This window comes from Ranitomeya variabilis, chromosome 1 (genome assembly GCF_051348905.1).
Source record: "Ranitomeya variabilis isolate aRanVar5 chromosome 1, aRanVar5.hap1, whole genome shotgun sequence".
NCBI classification, from domain to species: Eukaryota; Metazoa; Chordata; class Amphibia; order Anura; family Dendrobatidae; genus Ranitomeya; species Ranitomeya variabilis.
The window spans coordinates 755,970,813-755,992,089 of NC_135232.1; the positions used below are offsets into that span (position 1 = coordinate 755,970,813).

The 21,277-nt window shown below is 42.5% G+C and overlaps 1 protein-coding gene across 11 annotated transcripts in view; it reads left to right on the forward strand.

Moving 5' to 3' along the window:
- PWWP3A (PWWP domain containing 3A, DNA repair factor) overlaps nucleotides 1–21,277 on the forward strand; it is a 159,886-nt gene that overhangs the window by 73,322 nt on the left and 65,287 nt on the right. For all 11 annotated transcript variants that reach the window (XM_077271036.1, XM_077270985.1, XM_077271073.1 and 8 more), the window contains 3 exons: nucleotides 13,001–13,114; nucleotides 14,709–14,779; nucleotides 14,862–14,947. In XM_077271036.1, the coding sequence (XP_077127151.1) occupies nucleotides 13,001–13,114; nucleotides 14,709–14,779; nucleotides 14,862–14,947 (271 nt within the window). The remainder of the gene's footprint in view (nucleotides 1–13,000; nucleotides 13,115–14,708; nucleotides 14,780–14,861; nucleotides 14,948–21,277) is intronic.

Here is a 21,277-nt window from a genome sequence, read left to right on the forward strand (position 1 = left end):
GGATTCTGGTTAGTAGGGAGGTGATATCTGGTCCAGAGAGGTAGATCTATGTGTCATCAGCATAGAGGTGATACTGAAAGCTATGAGATTCTATGAGCTGTCCCAGGCCAGAGATGTAGAAGAGCAGGGGTTCTAGGACTGAACCTTGGGGGGACACTAACAGATAGGGGTAGGGGGCGAGGTGATGTGGGAGACACGAATGTATGGTCTGTGTCTGTGATGCCAAGAGATAAGGTCTATAGTCATCGGGAATGGTCTACTGTGTCAAAGGCAGAGGACAGAGTAGTGTCGCTTGGCTTTGGCGGTTAGTAGGTAATTTGTGTTTTTAGTCAGGACAGTGTCAGTGGAGTGATACGGTCGGAAGCCAGATTGTAAGCGGTCAAAGAGGGAGCAGGAGGAGAGGTGGGAGAACAGTTGAAAATGGACATGTTTGTCCAGTAGTTTTGAGGCATAGAGGAGAAGTGATGTGGGGCGATAGCTATATACAGAGGATGGGCCAAGAAAGGGCTTTTTGAGGATGGGTTGAATTGAGGCATGTATGAAGCATGAGGGGAAAACACCAGTTGTTAGTGATAGGTTGAAAAGATGGGTTAGGGTTGGGATGAAGACTGAGGAGGTTTGGGATGAAGTGGGATGGGATCTTGTCAAGTGCATAGGAGGTGAAATGTGATCTTGAGAGTAGAGCGGAAAGTTGATCCTCTGTAATGGTGGAGAAGTTTTGGAGGAGGAGGGCTGAGTAGTTAGGAGGAGGGGCTGTAGGCCAAAACTTTCTCTATCAATCATCTGCTTGAAGAATAAGGCAAAGTCTTCAGCTGAGATGAGTGGAGAAGGAGAGGAGGTGCTGGGGGATGGAGGAGAGAATTGAAAGTTGAATAGCTGTTTAGGGTTCTGAGACAGGGTGGATATGAGGAATGAGAAGAAGTTTTGTTTTGCTGCAGTGAATGTGGACTTGAAAGTAGTGAGGAACTGTTTGAATGCAATAATAATGATAATAATAATCTTTATTTTTATATAGCGCTAACATATTCCGCAGCGCTTTACAGTTTTGCACACATTATCATAAAGTGCTCGTTGGAGTGAGATTTTCCCCATCTCCGCTCAGCAACTCTAATTGTTATTTACATCCGTCTTTTTGATTGAATTTTATTAAACTTTTTGTTCGGCGGTATGATGATAAAGCATTGTTTTTTGCCTCGTTTTTTTATTTTTTTTACGGTGTTCACTGAAGGAGTTTACTAGTGGGACATTTTTATAGAGCGGGTTGTTACTGTCTCAGAGGTACCAAATATGTGTACTTCTATTGATTGGGTTTTTTTTTTAATTTACATAAATATTTTTAGTGGAAAAATATTTTTTTCTTTATTTAGGGATATTTTGTGTAATTTTTTTTTACACATTCTAATATTTTTTTACTTTTTTACATTGTCCCAGGATGTGACATCACTACATATTGTCAGATCGCTGATCTGACTCTCTGCACTGCAGATTATCAGATTAGCATCTGACAGGCAGGGAAGGAGGAATGCCAGCGCCTACTCTCAACAGGCGCTTGCAAGTCACCTTTCCTGCAGGACCCTGCGGCCATCTTGGTGCCGTGGGTCTCCATGGAGACCATCAGGACATCGCGATGTCTTGATGGAAGCACGCAGGGAGGGAGCTTTTCTATGTCGCTGTCACTACTGACAGCGGCATCAGAGGGGTTAAAGGGAACCTGTCAGCAGATTTTGCCACTATAAGATGCGCCCACTGCCTTTCAGGGCTTATGTACAGCATTCTATAATGCTGTAGGTAAGCCCCCGGTCTGACCTGCAAGTGAAGAAAAATAAGTTATATTATACTCACCTGGGGGGTCAGTCCGGTCCGATGGGTGTCGAAGGTCCTGGTCCGACACCTCCCATCTTCTTGCGACACCGCCCTCCTGCTTCTTCATCGCTCTCCGGCATTGGTGCTCCTGCGCAGGCATACTTCTCTGCCCTGTTGAGGGCAGACTAAAGTACGCAGTGCGCAGGCGCTGGGAAAGGTCAGAGAGGCCTGGACCCGGACCTGCGACACTGATCGGACTGGACCACCCCCACGGGTGAGTATAATATAACTTATTATTCTTCACTTGCAGGTCGGACCGGGGGCTTACCTACAGCATTATAGAATGCTGTACATAAGCCCTGAAAGGCAGTGGCCACATCTTATAGCGGCAAAACAAGGAGACAGGTTCCCTTTAAATGCCCGCGATCAGTGCTAGCACCGATCGTGGGCATTGCTGCGGGGTGTCAGCTGTCACATACAGCTGACATCCGCACCTGTGAGGTTGCATGATCGGTGCTCCGTACATATACTTCTCTTTGCGGGAACGCACCTCCCGCAGAGCAGTATATGTGCGGCGCTTGTCAGGAAAGGGGTTAAGATTTCTGCAAGGATGTGCAAGTTTGTGGAGTGGGAGAGGAAAGGGAAGAGAATGTATGTAGATAGTGGTCTGAAGGAGAGCCGAGTTACAGAGGTTAGATAGAGAGCAGAGATGGGTGTAGATGAGGTCCAGTGTGTAGCCATCTAGTTCAAGTTTTCTTTGCCTATACTATTGATGAATGTTAAGTTTGTTGAAAGTACAGTTCCTTTTTAGCCTCTTAATGATGAATGACTGACATAGCACGTCATGAGCGGGTGTCAGCTCCCGCAACATGACGCGCTATGTCCGTCATGCATTTAAACTTTCACTGCATGTAAACAGTAACAGTTCCATGATGACAACTGTCACTGACAAAAAAAAATCACAAAATAGAATTATTATACAAATAAAAATACATTTTTATGTAAAAAAAAATAAAGAAAAAAGTGCACACATTTAACCCCTTCACCCCGAAGCCTGTTTTCACCTAAGTGACAGGGCCAATTTTTACAATTCTGACCACTGTCACTTTATGAGGTCATAACTCTGAAACGCTTCAACGGATCCTGGTGATTCTGACATTGTTTTCTCGTGACATATTGTACTTCACAATAGTGGTAAAACTACTTCAATATGACTTGCATTTATTTGTGAAAAAAAACAAAAATTTGTCAAATTCTGAAAATTTAGCAATTTTCAAACTTTTAGTTTTTATGGCCTTAAATTAGAGAGTTATATCACATAATATAGTTAATAAACAACATTTCCCACATGTCTGCTTTACATCAGCACAATTTTGGAAACATAATTTTTTTTTGTTAGGGAGTTATAAGGGTTAAAAGTTGACCAACGATTTCTCATTTTTGCAACAAAATTTGCAAAACCATTTTTTTTACGGACCACCTCACACTTGAAGTGACTTTGAGGGGTCTATATGACAGAAAATGCCCAAAAGTGACACCATTCTAAAAACTGCACCCCTCAAGGTACTCAAAACCACATTCAAAAAGTTTATTAACCCTTCAGGTGCTTCACAGGAATTTTTGGAATGTTTAAAAAAAATTGAACATTTAACTTTTTTTCACAAAATTTTTACTTCAGATCCAATTTGTTTTATTTTACCAAGGGTAACAGGAGAAATTGGACCACAAAAGTTGTTGTACAATTTGTCCTGAGTACGCTGATACCCCACATGTTGGGGTAAACCATTGATTGGGCACATGGCAGAGCTCGGAAGGGAAGGAGCGCCATTTGACTTTTCAATGCAAGATTTGCTGGAATTGAGATCGGAACCCATGGCTCGATTGGAGAGCCCCTGACGTGCCTAAACAGTGGAAACCCCCACAAGTGACACCATTTTGGAAAGTAGACCCTGTAAGGAACTAATCTAGATGTGTGTTGAGCACTTTGAACCTCCAAGTGCTTCACAGAAGTTTATAATGTAGAGCCGTAAAAAAAATTTCATATTAATTTTCAGAAAAAATGATCTTTTTGCCCCAAATTTTTTATTTTGCCAAGGGTAACAGGATAAATTGCACCTCAAAAGTTGTTGTGCAATTTGTCCTGAGTACGCTGATACTTCATATATGGGGATAAACCACTGTTTGAGCACATGGCAGAGCTCAGAAGGGAAGGAGCGCAGTTTGACTTTTCAATGCAAAATTGGCTGGAATTGAGATCGGAACCCATGTCGCCTTTGGAGAGCCCCTGACATGCCTAAACAGTGGAAACCCCCCACAATGGACCCCATTTTGGAAAGAAGACCCCCTAAGGAACTTATCTAGATGTGTGGTGAGCACTTTTAACCCCCAATTGTTTCACTAAAGCTTAGAATGTAGCGCTGTGAAAATTAAAAAAATCATTTTTTCTTTCCACAAAATGATGTTTCAGCCCGCAATTTTTTTTTCCCCAAGGGCAACAGGAGAAATTGGACGACAAAAGTTATTGTCCAATTTGTCCTGAGTATGCTGATATCCGATACATGGGGGGGGGACCACCGTTTGGGCACACGGCAGAGCTCGGAAGGGAAAGAGCGCCGTTTGAAATGCAGACTTAGATGGATTGGTCTGCAGGCGTCATGTTGCATTTGCAGAGCCCCTGATGTACCTAAACAGTAGAAACCCCCCAAAAGTGACCCCATATTGGAAACTAGACCCCCCAAGGAACTTATCTAGATGTGTTGTGAGAACTTTGAACCAACAAGTGTTTCACTACAGTTTATAACGCAGAGCCGTGAAAATAAAAAATCTTTTTTTTTTCCACGAAAATGATATTTTAGCCCCCACGTTTTTATTTTCCCAAGGGTAACAGGACAAATTGGACCCCAAAAGTTGTTGTCCAACTTGTCCTGAGAACGCTGATACCCCATATGTTGGGGGGGACCACTGTTTGGGCGCACAGGAGAACTCGGAAGGGAAGGAGCACTGTTTGTTTTTCAAAGCAGAATTGGCTGGAATTGAGATCGGACGCCATGTCGCGTTTGGAGAGCCCCTGATGTGCCTAAACAGTGGAAACCCCCAATTCTAACTGAAATCCTAACCCCAACCTTAACCCCAGCCCTAACCCTAGCCCTAACCCCAACCCTAACCCTAGCCCTAACTGTAGCCCTAACCCTAACCCTAATGGGAAAATGGAAATACATACATTTTTTAAAATTTTATTATTTTTCCCTAACTAAGGGGGTGATGAAGGGGGGGTTTGATTTACTTTTATAGCGTTTTTTTGGCGGATTTTTATGGTTGGCAGCCATGACACACTAAAAGACGCTTTTTATTACAAAAAATAGTTTTTGCATCACCACATTTTGAGAGCTATAATTTATCCATATTTTGGCCCACAGAGTCATGTGAGATCTTGCTTTTTGCGGGACGAGTTGACGTTTTTATTGGTACCATTTTCGGGCACATGACATTTTTTGATCGCTTTTTCCGATTTTTGGGAGGCGGAATGAACAAAAACCAGCAATTCCTGAAATTCTTTTAGGGGGGGGCGATTATACCGTTCCACGTGTGGTAAAATTGATAAAGCAGCTTTATTCTTCATGTCAGTACGATTACAGCGATACCTCATTTATGTAATTTTTTTTATGTTTTGGCGCTTTTACACAATAAAAACTATTTTATATAAAAAAATAATTGTTTTTGCATCGCTTTATTCTGAGAGCTATAACTTTTTTATTTTTCTGTTGATGATGCTGTATGGCGGCTTTTTTTTTGCGGGACAAGATGACGTTTTCAACGGTACCATGTTTATTTATATCCGTCTTTTTGATCGCGTGTTATTCCACTTTTTGTTCGCCTGTATGATATAAAGCGTTGTTTTTTGCCTTGTTTTTTATTTTTTTTTTTGCGGTGTTCACTGAAGGGGTTAACTAGTGGGATAGTTTTATAGAGCGGGTCGTTACGGACGCGGCGATACCAAATATGTGTACTTTTATTGTTTTTTTTTTATTTACAAAAATAAATGGAAATACTGGGAAATTTTTTTTTTTCTTTATTTGGGGATTTTTTTATTTTATTTTTTATACATTGTATTTTTTTTTGTTTTACTTTTTACCATTGTCCCAGGGTGGGACATCACTGTTTTAGATCAGATCGTTGATCTGACAGTGTGCATAGCACTCTGTCAGATCAACGATGTGACAGGCACGTTCCAGAGGCTTGCCGGCGCCTGCTATTAGGAACTCTCAGCAGGCGCCGGCAAGCCAGGTCAGTAAATGACCCGGAAGGAGTCCCACGGCCATCTTGGATCCGGGGACTCCTTCCAGGTCACCGGAGCAGCGCGATCTCCTCGCGTTGCTCCGGTGGGAGAGCGCAGGGAGCCCCCGTCCCTGCGCGATCCACCTCTATGCCGCTGTCACTTTTGACAGCGGCATCAGAGGGGTTAAATGCCCGCGATCGGCGATAGCGCCGATCGTGGGCACTGCTGCGGGGTGTCAGCTGTCATATACAGCTGACACCCGCACCCGATCACCGCGGCGCTCAGCGCGAGACCGCGGTGATCGGTCCGCCGTACTAGTACTGTGGCTGGCACAAATGCAGTGCCGGCAGCGCCGTACTAGTACGGCGGATGGCGCGAAGGGGTTAATAATGCCTCATCTAGAGCGACTTGATCTATACAACTTTCACACTGTCATGTCGGACGCTATTCATACTAGGGCGTTCGACAGACAGCGGTAATTCCGCTTTTGTCCACTGTGTGCTCAGTGGCGTCGGCTAGATTTTATCTAGCTGGTCCGGGGTTAATTTAGCTGGTGTTCGGATTGGAAGCTGGGTCACGCCCAATGCCTTTAAATAGTTCTTCTGAACATTGGGCGTTGCCGATTATAGCTTCTGTCTTGTGCTTGGTTATCTCGGTCTGGAGTGGTGATCTAGGAGAAGGAGTATCGTATCTGGTGGTGTATTTCCCTTTGTCATATTTTCTCCTTCCTATATTTGTATTTGTTTTGCCCTGTGCATTTATAGTGTATTCCTGTGTGACTGCGGCGTGGTTCATATTTTCCGTTATCCTTGTCTGTGCTAACTGTGGGTATTGGTGTGTGGTCTCTTCACTGGGTGGTGGGTGGTGGTTTCAGCCTAGGGTTGAAACAGGAGATAGGGTGAGGATGGAGGCCCAGACATGCACACCATCAGTGTAAACTCTGGGAGAGGGTCAGTCAGGATTTCCCTAGTCTGAGGGAAATCGCAGGGGCCCGGGTTATTAGCTTTTGCCTACCTAGGCTTCCCGTGACACACACTAGTTAATCTCTTCAGTAAACGCGGTAAAAAAAAAAAAAGGGGGGGGGTTTCATCATAAAAATGAGAAATCGCTGGTCAACTTTTAATACTTCTAACTTCCTAACCAAAAAAATAGATTCAAAAATTGTGCTGATGTAAAGTAGACATGTGGGAAATGTTATTTACCTGTTTTGTGTTACATAACTTCGGTTTAACCCCTTCACCCCCAAGCCTGTTTTTGCCTTCATGACTGGGCCAAATTTTGCAATTCTGACCAGTGTAACTTTGTGGTCATAACTCTGGAACATATGAACGGATCCCACTGATTCTGAGTGTTTTCTCATGACAAGTTGTACTTCATGATAGTGGTAACATGTCTTCTATATGACTTGCGTTTATATGTGGAAAAAAACTGCTAAATTTTCACCAACTTTCCATTTTTAAACTTTCTGATTTAAGGGTGTAATAAGTAGTCATTTCACACAAAATGGTTAATAAATAACATTTCCCACATTGTCTACTTTACATCAACACAATTTTTTAAATGTACGGTAATTTGTTTGTTAGGAAATTATAAGGGTTAAAAGTTGACCAGCGATTTCTCGTTTCTCCAACAAAAAATCAAAACCATTTTTTTAGGGACCACATCAAATTTGAAGGGACTTTGAGGGCATATATGACAGAAAATACCCAAAAGTGACACCATTCTAAAAACTGCACTCACAGGACTTTTTTGGAATGCGGAAGGAAAATATGAACATTTAACTTTTTGTCACAAAAATTTTATTTAAGACCCCAATATTTTTATTTTTGTAATGGTAACAGGGATAAAAAGAACCTCCAAATTTGTTTTGCAACGTCTCCTGAGTACTACTACTGTTTGGGCGCAGAGTAGGGCTTGGAAGGGAAGGAGCGCCATTTGACTTTTTGAACAGAAAATTTGCTGGAATATTTAGCGGATGCCATGTCAGAATTGACACCATTTTGTAAACTAGACCCTCAGGGAACTATTTTAGATGTGTGGTGAGCACCATGAAACCCCCTAGGTGCTTCACAGAAGTTTATACCACTGAGCCATGAAAATTAAAAAACTAATAATTTTCCCCACAAAAATTGTTTTTTTTAAGCCCAAAATTTAGCATTTTCACAAGGTTAATAGGAGAAATTGCACCATACAATTTGTTGTGCAATTTCTCATCAGTACGCAGATACCTCATATGTGGGGTTAGAATACTGTTTAGGCTCATGACAGGTCTCCTAAAAATAGGAATGAAAGTTTTGGAATGCAGACTGATGGAATGGTCTGCTGGTGTCATGTCTTGTTTCGAGAGCCCCTGATGTGCCTAAACAGTGGAAAACACCCACAAGTGACACCTTCTTTGAAGTTAGACCCATCAATGAATGTATCTAGATGTGTGGTGAACCCCTTGAATCCCCAGCTGTTTCACAGAAGTTTATAACGTAGAGCAGTGAAAATATTTAAAAAAAATCTATATTTTTCCACAAAAATGTTAAGTTAGCCCCAATTTTTTTATTGTCCAGGATAGCAGGAGAAAATGGACTCCAAAATGAGTTGTGTTATTCTTCCTGAGTACACCAATACCCCATATGAGGTCAAAAACTACTTTTGAGGCACAGTGCAAAGCTCGGAAGGGAAGGAGCTCCATATTGGAGTTCACATTTTGCTGGACTGGTTTGAGGGTGACATGTCACATTGGCAGAACCCTTGAGGTGCGAAAATAGAATAAGAGACCCTGTTTTACAAACTACACCTCTTAATGAATTCATCTAGGAGTGCAGTGATCATATTGACACCACAGGCTTGTCACAGAATTTTATGCAATTGGGCAATGAAGAAAAATATATATTTATACCACCAAAATTTTGTTTTAGCCCCACATTTTACATTTTCACACTGGGAAATGCGTAAAAATGGCACCAAAATTTGTCCCACAATTTCTGCTGAACATAGCAATACCATAAATGTGGCTGTACAATACTGCTTAGCCATATGCTGAAACTCTGGAAGGACGGAGCACTATTGGCAAATAGCACTCTGTCCCTCCCGAGTCTCGTCGTATGGCTAAGCAGTACTGTTATACAGGAGGCATCCTGGAGAATTTATTTGAATAGTTCGCAGACTCCATATGCTGAGCCCCTAAGTGCTAGAAGAGCAGAATTCCCCCTCAAGTGACCCCATTTTGGAAATTATACCCCTTTGTGAATTTATCTACATATGTTGTGATGATTTTAACTTCATGAGAGTTTTCCAGAAACAAGCAGCCATGGATGTTGCTGAGGGAAAATTGCAAACTGCCATTGTAGTGGCCTGTACATTGCACTGCCCGTACATTATGCCCAGCTCATGCACCTGTAAATTAGGCCGGCTGTGATCACTAAAGAAATGCCAAATGTGAATGCTAAATATGGATTAGGCACTCTGAAGCTTAGAAGCGAGGGGGCATTTGAACTTGGGAACGCAGAATTTGCTGAATTTCTTTTGGGGTGAGAGCCATTTAGCTTTTTCAGAGCCTTTGTGCTACCAGTAACTTGGTAATCCCCTATATTTTTAACAGATGACTGACGTGAGTGGGGACTTGTTCCCAAAAAAAGCTTCAACTCAATCCAGAGAAAAAAAAAACCATTTTACATAAGTTATCCGGCACGCTATGCTGGCCACTTAAATCGGGGTTTCCCTTTAAATCTTCAAGTGACATAATTCATATGAAACCCCTGAGGGAGGCACTCGCTATAATGAGGCAGCAGAGTTAGGCCGGATGCCCACGATCCGGAATTAGCAGTGCTTTGAATGCAGCATATATTCGCTGCATTCAAAGCCCTGGTTTTTATTGAAGGCATGGAAATCCCCATGTATTCACTGAACCGTGCAGATGTACCACATCCAATACATTATATTGGTGAAATGCTCCACATGTCAGTCTCCGTGGGTGATCCGCAGGCCTCTGTTGACACATGGTGGACATGGGATTTCTTGAAATCCCATCCACTATGTTGTCACATCTGGCTGTTGCGGGTTTGACGCTGCATAAATACGCAGCATCAAACCCGCAGCAATTGCTGATCGTGGGCATATACCCCTACTCTGGACGCTGTCTGGTCTCTATTCAGCTATGTTCTTTTTTTTCAGAGGTGCACAAAACTGTGGCTGATGGCACTTTTATGCACTCCTAATAAGAAGACAGACACTGCCGGATCATAGGCTAGACGGGTCCACAGTGCCTCCATCTGCCTCATTATAGGGAATATTCACCGGGGGTTCCATCTGAGTCATGTATTTCAGAGATTTACCAGGAAACCCCGATGTAAACGCAGGATAAAATGTGTGCCCAGCAGTACTGCGATCTTTGGGAGGCAGAATGAAAAAAATCAACAGCATGTGAAGAATTGGTTTTATTTTTTATGCCGTTCCTCGAGCGGTATAAGTGATTAGACGACCTTATTCTTCGGGTCAGTGAGATTACAGCGATACCAGATTTATATCGGTTTCTTATGTTTGGCTGCTGTCACACACTAAAAGATGCTTTCTATTGCAGAAACAAGATTTGGTATTGTGCTATTTAGAGGGCTATAATTTTTCCATATATCTGCTGACAAAGTCAAGTGAGGACTTGTTTTTTGCGAGACGAGTTGACGTTTTTATTGGTACCATATTTGGGCTGCTTACATTTTTTTTTATCGCGTTCTATTCCAATTTTTTGGAAGGCAGAATAAACAAAAACCAGCAATGCAGGAATTGGCTTTTTTTTTTTTTAATGCTGTTCCATGTATGGTATAATTGATAAAGGCAGCTTTATTCTTCGGTTCAGTACGATTTATGGTGATACCACATTTATATCTTTTTTATGTTTTGTCGCTTTTACACAATAAAAGCTATTTTATAGAAAAAATAATTATTTTTGCATCGCTTTAATCTTGACAGCTATAACTTTTTTTATTATTATTTTTCATCTGATGGAGGTTTTGCGGTACCATTTTTATTTACATTCGTCTTTTTGATCGCATTTTATTCCACTTTTTGTTTGGCGACATGATGATAAAGCATCGTTTTGTTTTTTTTTTGTTTTTTTTTAAATAGTGTTCACAGAAGGGGTTAACTAGTGGGACAATTTTATAGGTTGGTTCGCTCCGGACACGGTGATACCAAATGTGTACTTTTATTGTTTGTTTTTTTTTCATAATTATTTATGGGTAACAGCTGACACCCAGCAGCGATCACCAGCTCACAGCCCCATGTGTGCGGACCATCGCCATGACGTACATGTACTGCATCAGTCAGGAAGTCCTTCCTGATTGTGACCTACATGTGCTGAAAATATTGGGAAGGGGTTAGGGCCATAAGAATTTAAAAGTTTGAAAATTGTTATATTCAAAATTTTCACCAAATTTCCAGTATTTTCACAATAAACGCAAGTTATGTCAAACAAAATGTACCACTAGATAACGTAATTTATTTTGAATGTCTTGTATAGGGAATATGCCTATAGACTCTTCAGAGACGAAGAGGAACTAAACTCTAGCACCATCTATTGAATGTAACAATTCTAAAAGACCATATTGTTTTCTTATCTCCTTCACCCGATTTCCATTTTTAAGCCTTCTCCACACACAGCCACCCTGCAATCACATTCATGTACGTAATATTGCGTTAAGGTGTTGAAGGAACTGTATCAAACTTAATCTTCCAATTTTCCAGTGCATGAGTGCCATCTCCGTGTAGATCAATTAATGTATGACATCAGTATGGTACAATAATTTTATATTTTAATCCCACCTTGGACAACATCTGGAAGGAGTTTGTATGTTCTCCCTGTGTTGGCGTGGGTTTCCTCTGGGTACTGTGGTTTCATCATATGCTTCAAGTTCTACTTACAGGGAATTTAGATTGTGAGTACCAATGGGCAAATTAATGACAATGTCTGTAAAGCGCTGCAAAATATGAAATAAAATGAAGAAAGGAAAAAAAAAAACTTGTCTTCCGCCCCTACCCCTTTCCTCAATTTTACACAAATCATCTTTAAATTAATAGTAATTGTCCAGACATTGGAAATTCTTTAGTTAAGGTGCAGTGTCCAAATCTGTGAGGAGCATGGAACTCCAATCCTGGTCTGATGTGATGCCTACAACAAATTACAAAACTGGTTCGTAGCCCAGAAAAGATCGCTGGATTGCCATCGAAACGCTTTGCTTATTTTTTTTTCTCTAAGTGTTATTGAATTTTAACAAAGATTGAAAAAAGTCTGAAATTTTACAGAAGGAGCTAGAACAAACCTTATTTCTAATTTATACAGATATGTACTTTTTATTTTTTTAATTGTTTTATTCACTAGTTTTTTTACATGATAAAATCTAATTTGTTCAGGTTCCCATAAAAATTCTTGGACTAAATACTGTTGTGTAGTACTAGACCTGACCGCAGCCCTGCTGCTCATCCCTGCAATCATGGCATTCTTGGAATATTATTTTGTTAGACCTGCGCAACCCAACAGTCCTGGGATCGGGTGCCTAGGTTTAGAGCCATATGACATTACCAAGAGCAGAGAATGATCGATGTAGTATGGGCGCTGCCGTGCTGTATCTGGACCTGAACCAACTAGGCCTGTATCGGGCACTTGGACCAGTGACAGGTATACAAACTGGAGCAGGATTCCCCTGATCGCTGTATGGTGGGGGCTGTAAATCTGTAGCTTCTCAACAGACTGGTACCCTGATAGCTGCCATATACAAACACACAGTTTTTGGAAGAGGGAGAGGAAAATGCAAAGTAATAATTCAAAAGCAAGCCATCTTTCAACTTTGGATGTGGATGAACCGATATCCATGCCTCACTTTGTAAACTACTTTCTTTGGGCTCGCATTCTGATTATATTTATGTAATTTTTCCCAGGATTCTCCTCATCTGAGCTGTCTATGGACATCTCTCCTGAACATGTGAGTGCCATCTTTTCATCGCAAGATGATACAGAAGATATACAACTGCCGGTAGTTAAGCTGCAGAAAGGTAAGCTGAAAGGTTGTGCCTGCCAACAGCTTTTTTTTCCCTCGTCTTGTTGTATTAAGATTCTATTGGCACTGTTTGTATACATATATTTTAACCCATTCAAGACTTCGCCCTTTTCCGTTTTTGCATTCTCGTTTTTCGCTCCCCTCTTTCCCAGAGCCATAACTTTTTTATTTTTCCGTCAACATGGCCATGTGAGGGCTTGTTTTTTGTGGGACAAGTTGCACTTTTGAACGACCTCATTGGTTTTAGCATGTCGTGTAGTAGAAAACAGAAAAAAATTCCAAGTGCGGTGAAATTGAAAAAAAAGTGCAATCCCACACTGTTTTTTTGTTTAGCTTTTTTGCTAGGTTCACTAAATGCTAAAAATGACCTGCCATTTTGATTCTTCAGGTCATTACGAGTTAATAGACACCTAACATGTCTAGGTTACGTTTTATCTAAGTAGTGAAAAAAAAATTCCAAACTTTGCTAAAAAAAAAAAAATTGTGCAATTTTCCAATACCCGTAGCGTCTCCATTTTTCGTGATCTGGGGTCAGGTGAGGGCTTATTTTTTTGCGTGCCGAGCTGACGTTTTTAATGATGCCATTTTGGTGCAGATACGTTGTTTTGATCGCCCATTATTGCATTTTAATGCAATGTCGCGGCGACCAAAAACTGTAATTCTGGCGTTTCTAATTTTTTTCTTGCTACGCTGTTTAGCGATTAGGTTAATGTTTTTTTTTATTGATAGATCGGGTGATTCTGAACTCGGCGATACCAAATATGTGTAGGTTTGATTTTTTTTTTTTATTATTATTTGTTTTATTTTTGAATGGGGCGAAAGGGGGGTGATTTCAAATTTTTTTATTTTTTTAAACTTTTTTTTTTTTTTTTACTTTTGCCATGCTTCAATAGCCTCCATGGGAGGCTAGAAGCTGGCATAGCCTGATCGGCTCTGCTACATAGCAGCGATCATCAGATCGCTCCTATGTAGCTGAATTACAGGCTTGCTATGAGCGCCGACCACAGGATGGCGCTCACAGCAAGCCGGCATCAGCAACCATAGAGGTCTCAAGGAGATCTCTGGTTGCTATGCCAACGCATCGCTGACCCCCGATCATGTGACGGGGGTCGGTGATGCGCTCATTTCCGGCCCGATGGCCGGAAGCGCCGGTTAAATGCCGCTGTCAGCGGCATTTAACTAGTTAATAGTGGCGGGTGAATCACGATTTCTCCCGCCGTTATTGCGGGCACATGTCAGCTGTTCAAAACAGCTGACATGTCCTGGCTTTGATGCTGGCTCACCGCTGCAGCCCGCATCAAAGCGGGGGTACCAACCTCCGCAGTAATAGTACGGCGGAGGTCGATAAGGGGTTAAGTTTGCTGTCTGATCCCCCCACTTCTGGTTGTGGCTTACACATACTGAGGTAAAATACTGACCAAATACTGAGGTAAAAAATACTGACCGTGTGAACGTAGCCTAAAGGAACATTTAGTGAAAATTATCTTCCAGTTAAAAGATGTTGGTTCATGGACTTAAGTCTTCTTTCTTTATCTCCTCTTGCCTGGCATTAACATTATTTTGTTACCGTCTTCTTTCTGTTCATTTAGAAGAGGCTGCAATTATACCAGGGTCCTTTGCCTGGTGTAAATATCAGCATTACCCTTACTGGCCATCATTGGTAAGACCGTACAGATGGGTGGATATGTGGTGTGACTTTCTGTACTGTATACTGGAGGTACTAAACTATTTTTTTGTAACAGGTCAAAATGGTTGATTCAAAACACAAGAGGGCAACTATAGTATTTCTAGAGCAGGCAATTTATGATCCTACTAAGAAAAGGCAAAGGTAAGACTCTGATTTTCTTTTAATTTATGAATGACAAAGTCTAGGGGATGTTGCATGCTTGAATGGAATAAAAAAAACTTTTAGAAGAAAAATGTAGATTTTATGGCTTTTTAAAAAAAAAAAAAAAAAATTAAAAAAAAATAATCTGCTCTTAGTAAGGACTCCCTGTGTGGTAACTACAGGCAGTCAGAATTTTTTCATTTAGCTCTAGGCTGTAAGCAAATAACGTGCTTCTCAGAAACATAAATACACATATTTGACTCCTATAAAGATATATAAGCTGAAATTTATCAGCATCAAGTTTTTGATCCTGAATCTGTGCGGTGTTAGAGTGGCAAGTGACAGCAAAAAGATCTCCCCTTCCGTACCTTTCAGTGATTCTAAGGGGGATCATGTGATGCAGGACACGCTTGTGTTTGTCACAGAATTATTTTTTAATACTAAATGAGTAAAAGAATGAGCAGTTTCACATTGAATTAACCACTAAGCCTAAAAAGTGAAAATTATAAGAGTTTTCTCAGTATTTCAGGGACATAGGTTTTACTTTAATTTTCCCAGAATAAGCTCATAATCTGTTGAAATTTTCACGCTCTGACTGTGAGGTTAGGTTCACACAAGCAAATTTATAAAAATAAAAATTTATCCAGAAAAGTTGGATGATTTTTTTCTCATTTATGTGCAATTAGCATACAATCCGTTGTGGTTTTATTTTTTTTATAGCAGCAGCTATTAATAATTTATAGGACCATATGCAGTTTCCTATGTTACAGAATTGCAATGTTTCCTTAAAAATCAGATGCTATGCTGTGGCTCCATATGGCATGAGATTTTTCTTTTCTTTTAACACCCATAGAATTAAATGGGCGAGTCTCATCCAAGTTACGGAAGAAACTAGAGCTTGCTGTTATTTTTTTTTTATTATTTTTTTATTCATACACAGATTCAGTAAGTGAAAAAAATCGGGGTGACTGCCCCATTGAATAGCATTAGTCCAAGTGCTGTTTATTTTCAGTCTAAGAGGTTTTGGTGAAAAAGAAAATGTTGTGAGACCGAACCCTGAGAGTGGGACAATTTAAATTTGTACAGAATCTGAATGGCAAACTAGAATCTTGTGCTGAGATCTGGCAGGATGTGGCCATTTTTGCCATTTTGGGAGAATTAATTTTACTTTTTTCTATCACTTCTTTGGGGGGGACACAGGACACCATGGGTGTATGCTGCTGCCACTAGGAGGCTGACAAAAAAAAACAAAAAAAACTAACTCCTCTCCATCGGGGTACACCCACCGACTTGCAGAGAGCTAACCAGCTTTTACTTAGTGTCCAAGGAGGCCAGATGCGGGTCAGACCCGTCTCTACCACTAATGATTTTTTTTTTTCCAGATGTAGCTTGGGACCATGTGTGACAGGGGTGTAAATTCTCATGCTGATTTTCCACCTAGGAGTCAGAGAGAACAGTGTGGTGCCATCCACATCGTACTGTCTCTAGTCTGGCAGACAGGACCCTACCCCCCAACACTTAAAGCGTGTCTCGGAGCAATTTGTAGCAGACGGTCCTTACCTTTTCCCAACCCCAGCCCTCACCTCTGAGTGGGCCTGGAGGAAGACGGTTGTCAGCCTCCAGTGACCCCCCCCCCCCCCCCTCATCCAGGGTGACCGTCTTCTGCACTGTCTGGGATTACAGGGGCTCCTGTTATCGACTTCAGGACTGTGAAGAAGGAGTCGGGATCACAATCCCTCTTCATGGCGGCTGTGGCTCCAGGATATACAGGATTGTAAAGGACAAGTGCCCTTAAAATTTTAGGCAAAGGTTTCAGCCTAGTCCCATCTCCGTTTAGGCCACTCCCCCACCGCACCTTAGCTATTCAGCTGCAGAGACTCCTTTCCCTCCTTTTTGGACTAATCCCTGTGTTTCTACTGCCTCTAAAGCACGGGATCTCTTGGTGGCTCCGCCCCCCCTTCTCCCATCCGGTACCATTGCTCATATGTCCTGCGGTCCCTCATTCCGCTCCAGCCGCGGCTGCCTGCGGTCCCGAACACAGTTACAGCCGCATCTGCCTGCGCCCCATGGCAGGCTCCAGCCTTGACTGACCGCGGTCCCCTACGCTCTTTAGCACAGCTCCAGCCATGACTGTCTTCGGCATCTGGCCAGCTCCAGCTTCCCTTTGCAGTTCCAGCTTCCGCCTCATACGTGATCCTCCTCCAGCACTGGGATCTTCCACTCATTGGGGTTTTCACTCCAGACAAGGTAGGCCCTGTTCAGGCTAGTTTTAAGGCTCAGCCCCATATAGTTCCCTTCTAGCCTGCCAACCCCTGTACCAGCAAACCACAGTTTCTATCCTTGGGGCAATTCACTCCCCCTCCTATTTTCTTCTGTGCCAGGTCAGCATATGGTGTGAACACTGCCTTTAAGGGCACTATAAGACAAAAAAGTGGACACCTGTACATCACTCCTAAAGAGTTTGTGGATCTTTTAATTCCTTAATTCATAAAGCTGGTCAGTCTCCTCATTCCAATAACATTAGTGTCATTATGGAATTGGTCTGCAGGGGACTTTCCACATGTCAGCATACGGATCTTACTCCGACTGCAGCAACCCAAACACAGGTCTCTCATGAACATCCTGCCGCCAGGGATGAGAGCGCACCTCCTCCAAGAGGGTTGCCGCCCTATTTCATTTAGTACCACCCAACCAAGGTATCACAGCCTTTGTTAAAGGTCCCAACGCAAATGCCTAGTGAGACCTTCCCCCTCGGTTATGCCTATCATTTCATGAGATTAATCAGATGCATGCAGCTATAGCAGATCATGCTTAGGTAAAGGAACCTGATGCACTCCAGCTCCGCGTCTGGATCCCCTTTGCTCCCTGCATCATCCAGGATTACTTCCATGTCTCGCTCTTCTTCCCCAGAAGCAGCCCCGGGGTCGGAACCACTTGTCCAAGTCATACTCTGATCTAAACATGAACCAGACCCTCCAAGATACAAGACAGGATGGACAGCCTGATAACAGCTGTGAAGTAGACTCAGTCATGGAAGACAAGCCTCCTTCCATGGATCCCTCTATTTCCCTCAGGAAGTCCAAACACTCTCAGCTGGCGTTTTTTCCCCAGCCACGAAAAATCTGATTCAGGGTTTCTGCAGAAGGGGAGCACTCAGAAAACGATATCCAGAGCAGGTAACGTTCTGAGATTCTTTCTTTCTTTCTTTCTTTCTTTCTTTCTTTCTTTCTTTCTTTCTTTCTTTCTTTCTTTCTTTCTTTCTTTCTTTCTTTCTTTCTTTCTTTCTTTCTTTCTTTCTTTCTTTCTTTCTTTCTTTCTTCGGCCCTGTCTTTCTGAAGAATCCCACAGATACTCCTGCAGCTGGATCCCTCAGTCACATTTCTCTCCCTCTCCCTCCCTTAAACCGTTTATTTAATACTGCCACCCATGTCATATTCAGACCCCTACTGCAGTTATAAAATGTTAAGACAACAACCACCTTTTACTCGGTCCATCTTATTAGTGGGTAAGACCCACCAACTCCACTGACGCCCACCAATCTCCATGACCAGAGCTATAGAACGGTCTTTTCCTATGGCAGGAACTGCCTGGGGCTCCACAATCACAGCTATGGGAGTGGTTACCTATGCTGCCTACTGCCTGACTCTTTCTATCATTCATGGTGTGTAAAATCTACTAACTCCCGTCTCCGCAGCTAGAAAGAGGATGCTTATTCTGCCAACTATCTAGTACTCGACCCACTGGTTTTTTTGGTGTTTTTTTTTTTTTTTTTGGCGGCAGTCATCTTTTTAGTTTCTGCAGACAATGACTATCTTGAGTCTTCCATCAAGCTAACAGACAAGGTGGTATTAGACATGTCTCGAGTCAGTGAACAGGTCTCCGACCATCAGGAGAACGGATCCCTCTCATCCTGGAGATCCTGTATCATTTTTCAGTGGCCCTCTCCTGTTTATGGTATCTCTCTATCCACATTCCTGCTCAAGGTTTCCCTCTGGGGCTCCTACAATGAAGTTGTTGGACCTAGCTAAGTAATGTACGTACAGGAGTCATAATCTCTGTTTTCTCTCTTAAAGTTGTCGGCATCTCCCAAAAACAGCGGACTATTCAGTCGTAAGGAGGCTCCGCTTGGGTGGCTTAGTTCTGGATGCACTATCCCGCATAAGGAGTATTCACATTTTTCCTTCCTTTCAGGGTCGTCTCCGGCCTGGAGCCGAGCAAACCGAGGGTCTCCAGACACCTCAAGAGCTAAGCACCCGATTCCACAGGCTGGACCAGTCAACTTCCTACCAGACAGGAACTTCATCAATGTTGTCCCCTTTGCCATTTATATCTCATTCGCCAAGAGAACTTCCACCTCTTGGGACATGAGAGCCTCGTCTTAGCCGGTGCTATCCTGCTCACCACGTGACCAGTCATTCGTTTTTCTTTTCCAGAGACAGGTAAGGATATTCTCATCAGAACCTTCCCTTTAAAAGACGTCTCTTGCTGCTCCCTGCCAGGCGTTATCATGCCTATTTCTCCTGTGAATGGAATTTTCTTCATCTGGCCCTTCTCTGTTGAGATTTAGTTTCTTCTGTGACCATTTCCCTGCTCCCTCATCTCTTCAGGGCAGGTTGGGCAAATTTGTGAGACACTGGAAGCATCTCTATCTTCCCTTCGCAATGAATGGGACAGTCCATCTCTGGATCAAACTTTAGTTCTTCCCCCTCGGGCGAAGCATCTCCTGACTGGGAGGAGCCGGCTCCCTCTCTCCTCAATTGACTTTCCTTCAGCCAATCGGTAGCAGGCAGTATCCTTGGATACTTGTTTCTCGGATTGGGGAGCTATCTTCAAGGAGCTCACAGTTCGGGACCCCTGGAAAGACCCAGAGTCCTTCCTTCTACCAACCATTTGAAGTTAAAAGTCCACCCCATCCGTGATAGCCGTGACTTAATAATCTCCAAAGCAGAACTTTAAATAGGTCAGTCTTGTCTTTTGGGCTGAGCTCAATGTTCCGCTTCTCTCCTAGGATCAACCTTAGAGACTGACTCAGGAGAGCCTGTAATCGTACATTGGACACTCTGACTGTCCAGTCCTGCCTTCTTGGGTCCCTTTCTCCTGCAGAATTCTCAGCCTTTTAGTTGGCATCTTTGGCTGTAGAAGCCACAGCCTTGTAGGCTGCTGGGTTTCTCTGACCAAGTTTCTTTATAATTGCCACTCTCCTTTCCTTTCTCTCCTTTCTTTGTTTTTGTACAGTCGGACCTAGTCTCTGGTTTGTCTTCCTACTCTTTAAGAGGTCAAGACCCCTTTTATATTCCCTTCCAGAAGAACTTGTCCCATAGAGAGGCTCCCCTTCTTTCCTAAAATGGTTACTTTTACTTTTCCAGAAGAACTTGACCCTCCGTCCCACAAGGAATGGAGTTATTTTAGGTCCAGGCCCATCCCTCCTTTCTAAAATGATTACTCCCTTTACTTATATAGTTAATTCGCACTTCCTTCCATCCCCTGAAGTGGCTTCTTAACCGGGATCTTAGCAGAGTTGCATCTCTACATTTCTACATTTCCAGGAGGGGATTCCTTAGCTGTTTGAACTCTTTGTGGTGATTTCTGAAAATGGTCTTCCCACTTCATAGACCCATGTTGCACAGTGCATCTGTGTTTTTCTTTGTTTTTGTTTTGTTTTTTTCTGATCTTAGGGGCGTACCTAGTGAAACAAAGACTGATCCCGATTAGTTCCTCCCACATGTCAGTGGGGGGGGCTTCATGGGCTTTTCACCCTTGGACCTGCTTGACTGCTTCCTGGTCTTGGTCCACACCTTCTCCTAGTCCTACACTGTTCTCTTCAGTGCTTGGCAAATACCAGCTTGGACTGCAAGGTCCTGCATGCTGCAGTTGACCTACGTTACATTTTGATGTTGCTGTTTTTTTCCCAGCCTAGAGACTGCTTTAGGACGTCCCATAGTTTCCTGGGGGACACAGCACCTGCCCTTGCTTTGTGCTATTGTTGGTTCAATTTAGGGTGATCTCCTTTTATCTCCTTTCCTTCCGCTTTCTCACTAACTGGTTAGTGTCAGCCTCCTAGTGGCTGCAACATACACCCATGATTTCCTGTGTCCCCCAATGAAGGCTCTGAGAAAAGATTTTATGGTGAATACCGAATTTTACTCCTAAATTCTCCAAAAGAGAAACACAAATCTTGACATATAATTAAGATCTATCCCAATGATCATTGAATAATAACAATGTAAATCAAGCTAAAACCTGCGTCCGCTCTCACCAGGAGCAGGAACTATAATTCACATAGAATATTAAGCAAAACCGAAAGAAATTAACTGGAGTATAAGTTCGTAT